Source organism: Sinocyclocheilus rhinocerous, unplaced genomic scaffold, assembly GCF_001515625.1.
Source record: "Sinocyclocheilus rhinocerous isolate Xijiao unplaced genomic scaffold, SAMN03320098_v1.1 scaffold927, whole genome shotgun sequence".
Taxonomy (NCBI): Eukaryota; Metazoa; Chordata; class Actinopteri; order Cypriniformes; family Cyprinidae; genus Sinocyclocheilus; species Sinocyclocheilus rhinocerous.
The window spans coordinates 359,192-371,664 of NW_015649229.1; the positions used below are offsets into that span (position 1 = coordinate 359,192).

A 12,473-nucleotide genomic window follows, 5' to 3' on the forward strand; every position below is an offset into this window, starting at 1 on the left:
ACAAACCAGAGAAGTAAATATGTTTTCATCTCTAATGTTTTAAATATCCAGATTACTTAGCACATAATCATATGCTTCTTTTTGCATTATTTTTGCATTTTTCTAAATCACTAATTCTATAATAAGCATAACGATTTCAGTGAAAAGTTTAATTGGACATTTAATATTTGTAATGAAACATACATCTACAATAATACAAGACGGTGACGTTTCATTACAAAACAAGTCATTGATTATTTTAGAGAATAAGTAAAATGTTTACTTTTAAAAATTATTATTGTGCAAAATATTTACAAACACTTATTTCTGCCTCTTACAGTGTTTCACGGTGAGGTAGAAAATAATGTCAAAACACCTGGATGGAAGGCATGCAGTTTGATTCTATGAAAAATGTCTATTATACATTTGCATTCTTTTGTGTGCTATTTTTAAGCTGTTGATTGTTACTGATGTGTTAAATAGCCCAGCCTTCTGCAGAGGATTTCAAAAATCTCGGCCATACACAAAATCATGGTGATAATGGTGAAAATGTACATTGCACTGAGGAAGATGGTCTTTTCAAAGTGCTCAGGTACCATACACTTGGTGAAGTTGAATGTCTTGTCGAGTGAACTGGCATCACAGAAGTACAGCGAATGAACCAGGAATCCAAAGAGACGACTCTGGAGCCAGAATGCTGCCACCTCCAGGACGATCCGTAGCAGTAGAGAAATGATGTAGAACACTGTGTATGGTGGTCGTTCCAGAATATCCTCTTGGTCTATGTTTTTATATGCCGCATACAGATGGAATACGGCCGCTGGAACAAGAACCGTCACTAGCTGCAGGGCCCAAAACACCTGCAAAAACAAAAGTTTTCCACAATGAATATTTTGTAAATAGTAAATAGCTTTGTAAACCTTTCTTGCAAAAAAAAAAAAAAGAGAGATAAAAAAAATCAATAACCAGAAATCTTTTGTAATATAAATGTCTTTACTGTGCCTTTTGATCAATTAATTGCATTCTTGTTGAATAAAGATATTTTTAAATCTTACTTACCCCAAACTTTTGAAGGGTAATGTATCATGATTTCCATAAAATATATTAAGAAATAAAATTACAAATATTATACACTTAAGACTGGAGTAATGATGCTGAAAATTATCTTTGCATCACAGGGATAAATTACATTTTAAAATATATTCAAACAGAAAACAGTACATTTGAATTGTAATAATATTTCAGAATATTACCGTTTTTACTCTGTTTCCTAAATAAAATAGCCTGATAATAATGGGGCATGCTGAACCTATCATTAAATAACCATTTTTTACATAGGCTAAGTTTTAAATAAAATAAAACCATAAAATGATTGTACAAATAGTTTAGGCCAGGGTTGTCAAACTCAGTTCCTCGAGGGCCGGAGCCCTGCAGAGTTTAGATTCAACCCTAATTAAATACATCTGATCCAACCAATCAAGTCCTTCAGGCTTATTTGAAAACTACAAGGTTTCTGTGTTAGAGCAGGGTTGGAACAAAACTCTGCAGGACTCCGGCCCTCCAAGAATTGAGTTTGACACCCCTGGTTTAGGCCAACAGAAACTATGAATTATAAAATTACAACATTTAAACTGTGTGACAACTTGTTTTACATTATGTTAAAGTCTGAGAACACCGTCCAATCTTTCTTGGCTCAAAACCTTAGTTCTAGTAAAAACTTGGCTGTTGTTTTGTTTTTTTAATCTCACACTCAATTAAAGCTTTCCATCTGTTTTTGCAATATTACCTGCGGCGTTACAGGTCTGAACTGATTGTAACAGAAGAGGTTGAGCTCCCTCCTGTCGGGGTCGCAGCTGAAATGAAGGGCCTCATTCCCGTAAACCACAAATCCCAGAACGCTCAGGAAGAACATGCGCACGGAGCCGAAAAACAGGGTGTGGAACTGACCAATCACAGTCGGAGGCCGGAGCTACAAAACACAGCGAATCAAACAAGATAAAACAAAATAGGTACGTCACAACATAGCCTACATACAACAATATAATTTAAAGCAACTTCATATAGGCTATATATATATATTTTTTTACCTTAAAATATCAGTTACAAACTATCATAAAGCGAATGGCTTGAGTCTTTCCCACGCTACTCCAGCGATTTTAAAGGGGTCATATGATGCGATTTCAAGTTTTCCTTTCTCTTTGGAGTGCTACAAGCTCTTGGTGCATAAAGAAGATCTGTAAAGTTGCAAAGACTAAAGTCTCAAATCCAAAGAGATATTCTTTATAAAAGTTAAGAGTCAGCCACGCCTACCTAAAACGGCTCGTTCTAACACGCCCCCACACTGTAAACCCGAACAGTACTACTAACTTATAAAGATTAAGAACACTGCAATTAAAACACAAAATAATGATCTTTAAAATAGCACCATATGACCCCTTTAAATCACTAATTTGTGAAGCTTTGGGAATCATTTGTTTCGAATCAGTGATTCGGAGCAAATGTTAAACTGCCGAAGTCACATGATTTCAGTAAACGAGACTTCGTTACGTCACAACTTTTTCGAAATGTTTTAGATATTTCAGTTGTCAGCTCAGTGAAGTCATGAACCAGTATGTTTTTTTGTTGTTTTTTTTACCTGATTCTGGGGTCGATTTAATAATGTTGTATACATTTTTAATGACACAAATAATGACACATCTGTATAATAAAAAAGGAAGAGTAGTCTTAAACGTATAACCATAGCCTATATACACATATTATAGGCTAAATACACTATGGTGATTTGTTATTTGCATTTAATAGATTACACTTTCAATAAAACATTTGCAATGGGTTTTTTATAGGCAGTTTTATGCATGTTTTGGCATGAGTTTTTGTTGCGTACACATTTTTGACCAGCATGGGTTGCTAACGTTTGGCGTTTCGAGCACTTCGAAAAGGTGAGTCGTTTTGTGAAGCAACTGGTTCAATTGATTAAAAGTTTCGAAGAGCTTCGTTTCTCCCAATGTTGTGGGAGATGAGCGGTTAAGAAATTTTTAAATTCTGAATTTGAAAAATTCCCGTGAAATTCCGTGATTGCTTTACGGCAGCAACAAATGCACGTCGTGCACATCTACACCGACAATGAATTCCACTCAACTTTAGGGGGCTTTAAAGTCGCAAAATACACAAAACTAGTAGCCTACATTATGACCATTGAGACAAACAATACTGTTGAAATCAAATGTTATCTAAAACATTAAAAAATCTGTTTACTTAATTTTGTCGCTAGTATGAAGCATCCATTAAAACTAAATATAGGCTATTAAATCAATTGATTCAAAGTTTCGAAGAGCTTCGTTTCTCCCAATGTTGTGGGAGATGAGCGGTTAAGAAATTTTTAAATTCTGAATTTGAAAAATTCCCGCGAAATTCCGTGATTGCTTTACGTCAGCAACAAATGCACGTCGTGCACATCTACACCGACAATGAATTCCACTCAACTTTAGGGGGCTTTAAAGTCTCAAAATACACAAAACTAGTAGCCTACATTATGACCATTGAGACAAACAATACTGTTGAAATCAAATGTTATCTAAAACATTAAAAAATCTGTTTACTTAATTTTGTCGCTAGTATGAAGCATCCATTAAAACTAAATATAGGCTATTAAAATGCAGAAAACCTAATAATGTGATTTCTTGATTTTGCCACAAAAATAGTGAAACATCAGAAAAAATAAAATAAAAATGAAACCGACACACATTGTCTTATACTTACACATCCCTCATAGAAGTTCTTGATGTAGTTTAAGGACATGATAATGTCTTTTTTCTTTAAGTTGAATTACTCTGTAATGCTTGGCCCTCATTTCAGACCTGATGCCTTCTGCTGAGCTCCAGCTCAAACACTGCGGCTCCTGTTGACCTGTGCTGCATATTTCCCTTTCATCTGCTCTACCTTCCTCCATTTACCCACGAAAAGACAACAAAAAGGGAAAAACAAAGGGACTGGACATGTTGTCCACACATAATCCCCATTCAACTACGTCAGCAGAAAAAAAAACAGGCCTTTGAGGCATAATGGGGGAACAACTGACAAAAATACAACAAATGTCAGGCTTAAAGTGAAATTAAAGAAATGTAGACATGGAAATAAAACAAATGCAACAGCTGATGTTTTCAAAACAAGCTTTAAAATATTGCTTATGCCTTTTTTTGGAAGTTGCATGAATATGCAAACATGCATGCATACTAAGTCATTTTTGCATGTAGCATTTTCTAGTTTGATTTAAAAAGCATCACCAGAATGAACAAACAAGAAATAAATTCATTTTGATTATATTTTGAAAACTTACCAGCCTGATCCCAAGTGGACAGTTTGTCCTCCACATTTAACCAAGCATAAAGCAAGACCTCATGGGAAATAATTGTCTGTCCCAGCGCTGTCACATATCAAAGCTGATGAATTCACTAATGAAAAGATCAGCATTTATCCATGTGGCTTTCATATGCGATCTGTGCAATTCCATGCAAACAGAGGGTCATACCGTGCGATCCTGAAAACGTGCCGCTCTGCCGATAGACTCTTTTCACTCTGAGATTATTGGAGGCTTGGTCAGAATATCTGTGCTGCTCAGAGCATTGGTTACTAGAACTGCAGTGGACTGTATAATGAAGAACTTTTGAAGTAAATATTGGAGTTGTATGCTTACTGTGCATGCATACTTTTCAAATTATTTGGTCTTTTTAAAATAATTTTAAAAGTTATTTTTTAATATTTTGCATTTGTTACATTATTTCATTATAATTAAGCACATTACTGCAGAATAGCAAAATACTGCAGATTTAAATCAGCATAGACTGAAGGTATAGTACCATGAATACAAACATGCTGCACAAATACTTTTTATACAATTTAAATAATATTATTATATTTTTTCCATGAGAAATTCATGAGAATTTGTTTTTTATTACATGACAATAATGGAAAATGGCAAGAAAATATACTTAGTTGTCATGAAACAAATCCCACAATACAAAAATCAATCAATAACTCAATCAATCAATCAATTGAAATGTGACATATTCTTGACATTTCATGAGATTCACAATTTCATGTTATAATATCATTTAAATAAGCATAAATTATAAGTTATAATTAACTGTAACTATATAATATTGTATATAGTTGTTGTTAAAACAAAGGGAAAACACAAAACATTTGTGAAATTAAAGAATTTTGTTTGCATATACTTTCATAGCATACATGTCTGGTAACAATACTGTGATCCTAACAATATTAATATTATTTTTTAATAATGTCTTTGTATGTGTTTTTCTTGTACGATGAAAAATAAAAAACAACAAAAAAAAACAACCACAAATACAACTAACCAACCACACACACACACACACACATATAATTTTTTACCCCACATTTAAGTTATTAGAGTGAGAAACTGCGAGAAAATATGCTTAATTTATATTAAACTACTAATCTCACAATGCAAAAAAATAAAATAAAAATACAGCTGGACTTCTTGACATTTCATGAGATTCTCAATTTCCTATTATAATATTCAATTTCTAAAATGCTCTGATTTGTTTTGAAACATGTTTGCCTTTGTCTTTCATGTCTGCAGATTTCACAACAATGATGTTCAAGCAGATATTCTCAATCTACAGAGCATGATTTGAGTCTCAGCGTGATTATTTTGAGGTCTATCTGCCTCCCGCAGCTGCTGCGTTTGTCCTGTCAGCCGCTCTGAGAGCTTCTGCTCCTCTCACTCACTCACTCACTCACTCACTGCTCCTGCTGGTAAGTGTTTCCTCACGTCTCCTGAACTTTACTCAACATCTCATGCACTGTCTTCATTGCTTTTAAAACGTGGTTTGACTGCATGTTTGATTGTCATACGGTAAAGGTAAATATATATATACATATATATCGACGTGTTCAGCATGAAAAGCATGTTTCAGTGTAACACAGCATGTGTTTTTAGACTCAATTTCTGTGTTAAAGTCTTGTGTGTCTGTTGAATCCTAGAAGATATCAGAGCAAGAGGAATGGAAATATATTCAAATGCATGAAGGTTCAGTGTAGGTCAACTGGAAGGCAGAAAAACATTCTGAAATATAAAAATATTTTGCATTAAATTTTTTTTTTACTTTTTATTAAATGTGCAATGCAGTTTTACAACATATCATTTGAACACTCATGAACGCTGACATGCTGGAGAATAAACAGACAAGTTGACCATATTGAGAGTCTCTTGAAATAGACTCCAGGCCATGAACAGGTGCTTGAGAAAGGGGGAGTTATCAGCCTGGACAGAGCGGCTAAATTTAACCAGATGAACAGAACAAACAGACAATCAGAGGACAAACGATTAAGAGCAAATACACATAAAGCAGTCATTGCACTTCATGATCTGATCTGACTGTGTGCACTTTTAAACATATATGGGTGATTTTCAAGAACTTTTCTAAGAAAGATTCCTTTAAAGCTGTAGTTTTAAAGTTTAAAGTATGTTTAATTTTAAATCATTTATGAATAGTGATACAATCATGGAAATTCTACTTCATTATATCTTATGTATACAATTTGTTCATTAGTTTAGAACCAAAAATTGCTGTCCCTGCTATTGCATGTCATTAGCATCCCATCTATAACAGGGAATGTTCTCAGAAAGTTCTGGCAAGGGCCTCTCAAAGTTATGAACCAGTGTTCTTCCAGAAACAGGAATAGAATGTTCATTCAAAATGATGCACTCTTTAATAATGTTCTTAAACGTTAGCACAAAAACGGCATCACTTATGGAATGTTTTTTTCTAAAATGTTTTAGTTGGATGTTCATCTATCTTTTTTTTTTAAATGTTATTACTTGTTTCAGAATGTTAAACGTAACATCCTCATAATCTTTCCAAAATGATCAAATGGAATGTTCGTTAAGATTCCCATAACTAAGAAAAACATTTTTACAACATTTAAAAAACTCAACGTTTTGAAAGTCCAGAGAACATTTACAAAGAATGGTTTCATAACTTAATGGGAACATTAAAAACAGTTTATTTTTGCTGGGATCATGCCTAACATTTTACAAAATGGTTTCGTTTTTACAAAAAGTATTAAAAGTATGAATTTCGATAATTCATTAATTCACAAAAATATTTAAAAGATGCATTTCGTTGTATTTTATTAATCAAAGTAGACTAACTTCTAAATAAAAAGTTAAACGAATTTCTCCAAAAACAGAAACCATTACCATCACATTAAACAATATCAAAAATTGTGATACATTTTTCATTTTGTGTAATCTCAAGCACACTGTATAAAAATTATTTTTCAAAGTTGCAAATAAATGAAAGATTACACTCTAAAAAATGCTGGGTTAAATACAACCCAGTGCTGGGTAAAATAGGGAAAAACCCAGCAATTGGGCTGTTTTATTCTAGTTCAAATTTCTTGTTTATTTCAATGTGTCACTTGCTGTTTCTTGAATTGTTTGTGAAATTTACTAGCAATTTCTGAGTGAAAATTGTTTCAAAGTGGAAACAAAACAAGAAAAGAATCACACTTATTTCAATCTAAAAGCGAACAGATTTATCTCATCATCTTTGACTGCCTCTATCCTTTCTCAGTAGCAGATTTCCATCAGAATGGAGAGCTGTTCCCAGTCTACAAACGGTGACACCAAGGCTGAAGTGACCCATGACCTCACCGAGGATCTGAGTCAGCAGCTGGAAGACATCCTCAGCACCTATCAGGTCACCGAACAGCCAGCTGTGGCTGAGGATGTTGAGGAAGAGGCCGTTCCAGACAAGACCAAAGACCAGAAAATGGAGAAGAAGATGCTGAAAGGCCTCGGTGAGTCACATGTTACTCTATTTTAAATGTCATTAGTGATCAATTAAATCAAATTATTTTCCTACCTAATGCTATCAAACTGTGTGACCAAACAACATTGTGTAACTAATCACAGGGAAGGAAGCCATGATGCTCATGCAGAGCCTGAATAAACTCGGAAGCCCTGACCAGAAACTGGAGGCTCTCATTAAAAAACACGCTGATCTGGTGAGTACAATCATCAGCAATGTTCTGCCTTTGAAACATAAAAATAAATGACACTTTTTAACAAGCTACCTCATTAAAAATAGTTAAATGAAAAAAAGGTAAATATTCACACATGCATTTGGAAAAATCAGACCCTTTTTAAATTAACCCTTTTTTTGACTTTGTGAAAACATTTTAAGTATATTAAGAAATAGAGAGACTTTGCATCCTTCTATGTTAAAATTATTTTATTTCAGTACAGTTTTGTTTTGGATTGTCCTACACTGTAAAAAATGACCGTGAATTTAACGGTAAAAGACTGTAAAAATGCTACAGTAAAAACCTTATTTTAAAAGACATTATTTTTACGGTAGTATACCGTTTTTGGAAGTGAAAAAGACTGTATAATTTACAGTGAATAACCGTAAATTGACATTCCCAGAATTCCCTGCGTTACATTTCAAATTTGATGTTTTTTTGTTGAAATAACTATGTTTCTTCTTAGTTTTTTCTTATCAGTTTTGTATATTAGGGTTGTGTGTTACACCTAATGTCGTTAAATGAATGTTTATTGCATTATTTCAGTGTCATGTGTGTTACCATGATGGTGTTTAGCGTTTGTGTGAATGACATGGAATTTTTTTTACAGTGTATAGTAACCGGTCTTATACATTTCCAATAAATCATTTCTAAATGTAAATAAATAATAAAATATCATTTCCATTTCAAAAATAAAAAATCATCTTAATAAATAAATACTATTTTTTATATAGTACATTAACTATATAAAACATAATAAATATTGAGCAGAAAATAAACTTATGTTTGTGACTTATTAAGTATAATTTTAAGTATATTAAGCATATTAAAAAACAGAAAGACTTTGCATTTGACTCATATTCTAAAATGTATTTTATTTCAGCACAGTCTTGTTTAGGGTTGTCCTATATTAGGCTGTCTTGTATTGTACATTTCCATTTAATTAAAAATAAATAAATAAATAGCAGAGGCTCTCACCAAAAAACACACTGAACTACTAAAGACAATAATCAACAATATTCTGCCTTTGTTTTCATAAAAATTGAACTTTTCTACCTTTGCAATGTAAAAAACAAACTTACATAAATATTTAAATAATAGTAAAATAAATAAACAATGAAACAAACACATAAATAAATAAATAAATAAATAAAGTAATTTCCATAAAACTTTCTAAGCTGGCTTTTCAGCTTATGGTTTGAGATATATTATATTGAGATGGCTTTCTCTTAAATAAAAGAGATCATAATTATATTATGTGTACATGTAACCTGCAGTTGGAGGAGCACCGCTCGGACCAGAAACAGCTGAAGGTCTTGCAGAAGAAACTTCTCCAGGTGCTGAAGGAGAAGGATCAGCTTCAGAGCGAACACAGCCGAGCCGTTCTGGCCCGCAGCAAACTAGAAGGCCTGTGCAGAGAGCTGCAAAGACACAACAAGACGCTAAAGGTGACAATATCATGGATATGATTGTGTTAAAACATCTGAGCTTGTTTGAACCACCGGTATCTGCTAATGAGCACAAATCAACACCTGCAATCAATATTAAAAATCAAAAATGTGACAGTATAAGGGTCGTGTTTTCCATTTTGAAACGTTCTTCAGTGTTAAGAAGTTGCACTGAAACCAGTTTTTTACTATACAAAATCACAATACACTGAAAAAAATAGATTGTAGGGTTTACTCTAAAACAATTTTCACTCAGAAATTGCTAATAAATTCACACCTAACAATACATTGAATTTAACATGAAATTTTGAAGTAGAAAGACTTCATACTCTAATAAAAACATTTTAAATAAATGATAAAGTTATGTTTACTAAAACTTTAAAACACTGACAAACAACTCGTATCCACCATCACGAATTTGGTGCAGGAGGAAACTCTACAGCGGTGCCGTGAAGATGACCTGAAGCGGAAGGAAATCACCACACATTTCCAGAGCACGCTGACGGACATCCAGGCCCAGATCGAGGAGCACAGCAGCCGAAACAACAAACTGTGCCAGGAGAACAACGACCTGGCTGAGAAACTCAAGGACCTCATATCTAAATATGACCAGCGAGAGGCGGTGAGGGAAAACTACAGGACGTCACTCTGGTTTGACCTGGCTGAGATCACATCATTTAAAGCATTTATTATTATTATTATTATTATTTTGTTATAATATATTATTTAAATTTTTGTTTCTTTTTTTTCTATTTTCTTTTTTTAAATAAATCCATATAGTTTTTTTTATTAATTTTTATTTCAGTGTTAGTTATTTTATCACATGAAGGTAAACAAAATGAAATTTGTCCAAGATGTAGATGAGTGTGTTTCTTTATCGGAACAGATTTGTAGAAATTTTGCATTACCAATGAATCCCTCACCAATAGATCCTCTGCAGTGAATGGGTGCCGTCAGAATGAGAGACCAAATAGCTGATAAAAACATCACAAGTAATCCACTCCAGTCCATCAGTTAACATCTTGAGAAGCAAAAAGCTGCATGTTTTTTTTAAAGGGGTCATATGACGTTGCTAAAAAAGAACATGATTTTGTGTAATGAAATGTGATTATGCGGTTTAAGGTTAAAAAAACACATTATTTTCCACATACTGTACATTATTGTTTCTCCTCTATGCCCCGCCTTTCTCAGTGGCAAATCCTTTAAATATGAAAACGTACTTGAGTCAGCATTATTTGTCAGAACATCAGTATTGTAGGCTACTCTCCCAGGAAACAGTCCGTGTCCTCCGTAAAATGCGCTGCACACATCTGAATATTTGGGTTGAGTCTTTGTAAGAAACAAATCCACCATTACGATATTTTTTAACTTCAAACTGTTGAATCAGGAGAGAAATATGCAAAGATCAAGGCAAGCACTGTTTACAAGTGAAAACAGTCCAAAACCATTCTAAGCACATATGGGTAGATTTTGATGTGAGAGGACAACTGGGGAAGGACCTTTTCACTGGAGGAAGCATTATTATGGATTATGGACTATTTTTGCCAGAAGCAATGGTTAAAACCTAAAATGCCTTGATGATTCATCTTAATAATGGATTTGTTTCTTACAAAAATGACGCTTTACACCTCACAAGATGTTATCTGATGGACTGCAGTGGTGTGGATTACTTGTGGATTATTGTGATGTTTTTATCAGCTGTTTGGACTCTCATTCTGACGGCACCCATTCACTGCAGAGGATCCACTGATGAGCAAGTGATGGAATGCTACATTTCTCCAAACCTGTTCAGTTGAAGAAACAAACTCATCTACATGATGAGTACATTTTTTTTTATTTTTTATCAAATTTACATTTTTGGGTGAACTATTCCTTTAAATAGCATGTGTATAGCAATAAATACATTTAATAAAGACTGAGAAGTTGTGTTTTGGCCTTCATGCAGAATCTTGAAAAAGTGTTCAAGCACAGAGACCTGCAGCAGAAATTACTGGAGACAAAACTCACAAAGGCCAACATGATGCTCAAAGAAGCTGAGGAGAGACACAAGCTGGAGAAGGAACATGTGAGTAAAACATCTCAAGATTTCATATAATAAAATGTATTTTTATTGCACAAATTATATTTCTGCTAGTTTGAGTCCAGTGAAGTATAAACAATGCATTACTGCCAATGTGCAATGCAGGTAACTCCTGAAATAAGTTTACTGTTGTTTTCTGGGATTGTTTACTTACTTCCGATCTATTATTTTTCTCCAGTTACTGAAGAAGACTGCAGAGGCCAAAATACAGGTTAAACTTCTGAAAGAACAAGAGACTGACATGAAGGCTCAGGTAAATTTACATCAAATAATACACATCACTATTGTTCTCTCAAATCATGTTTGTTCAGAAATTAACAAATTCCTTTTCTGTCAGCTTGCAGTATATTCTGAGAAGTTTGATGAATTCCAAGGAACGGTGTCTAAGAGCCACAATGTGTATGCCAGCTTCAAACAGGACATGGACAAGGTGTATATCTCTGAAATAATAAAATATGTTCTTCAAATTTTTTTATACCTTCCTCATACATACCCCCCCTGTTAATTCTGTTAATTAAAATAAATAAACTGAAATAAATCTGAAATTAATTAGGTGAAAAACTTAAAACTAAACACAAATGTGACTCTGGAGCACAAAACCAGTCTTAAGTCGCTGAGGTATATTTGTAGCAATAGCCAAAAAAACATTGTATGGGTCAAAATGATTGATTTTTCTTTTATGCCAAAAATCATTAGGATATTAAGTAAAGATCATGTTCCATGAAGATATTTTGTACATTTCCTACTGTAAATATATTAAAACTTAATTTTTGATTAGTAATATGCATTGCTAAGAACTTCATTTGGACAACTTTAAAGGCGATTTTCTCAATATTTAGATTTTTTTACACCCTCAGATTCCAGATTTTCAAATAGTTGTATCTCGGCCAAAT

General features: G+C 33.5%; 2 protein-coding genes across 3 annotated transcripts in view; one reads left to right on the forward strand and one right to left on the reverse strand.

Moving 5' to 3' along the window:
- Positions 1–349: 349 nt before the first annotated feature.
- LOC107710421 (gap junction epsilon-1 protein-like) lies at positions 350–3,848 on the reverse strand. Its single transcript, XM_016515189.1, has 3 exons — positions 3,739–3,848; positions 1,766–1,948; positions 350–839 (listed from the first exon to the last, which is right to left on the reverse strand). The coding sequence occupies exons 1-3, from the start codon at positions 3,775–3,777 to the stop codon at positions 444–446; spliced, it is 618 nt and encodes a 205-aa protein (XP_016370675.1). The 5' UTR covers positions 3,778–3,848; the 3' UTR covers positions 350–443.
- A 1,843-nt stretch (positions 3,849–5,691) lies between these two features.
- Positions 5,692–12,473, forward strand: part of LOC107710422 (beta-taxilin-like) — a 9,299-nt gene continuing 2,517 nt past the window's right edge. Inside the window, exons 1-8 of one of the 2 annotated variants that reach the window (XM_016515190.1) lie at positions 5,692–5,778; positions 7,602–7,827; positions 7,943–8,034; positions 9,330–9,500; positions 9,928–10,122; positions 11,446–11,565; positions 11,759–11,833; positions 11,918–12,010. In XM_016515190.1, the coding sequence (XP_016370676.1) occupies positions 7,620–7,827; positions 7,943–8,034; positions 9,330–9,500; positions 9,928–10,122; positions 11,446–11,565; positions 11,759–11,833; positions 11,918–12,010 (954 nt within the window). In that variant the 5' untranslated portion in view covers positions 5,692–5,778; positions 7,602–7,619. The remainder of the gene's footprint in view (positions 5,779–7,601; positions 7,828–7,942; positions 8,035–9,329; positions 9,501–9,927; positions 10,123–11,445; positions 11,566–11,758; positions 11,834–11,917; positions 12,011–12,473) is intronic. The other variant, XM_016515191.1, reaches the window with a different exon arrangement.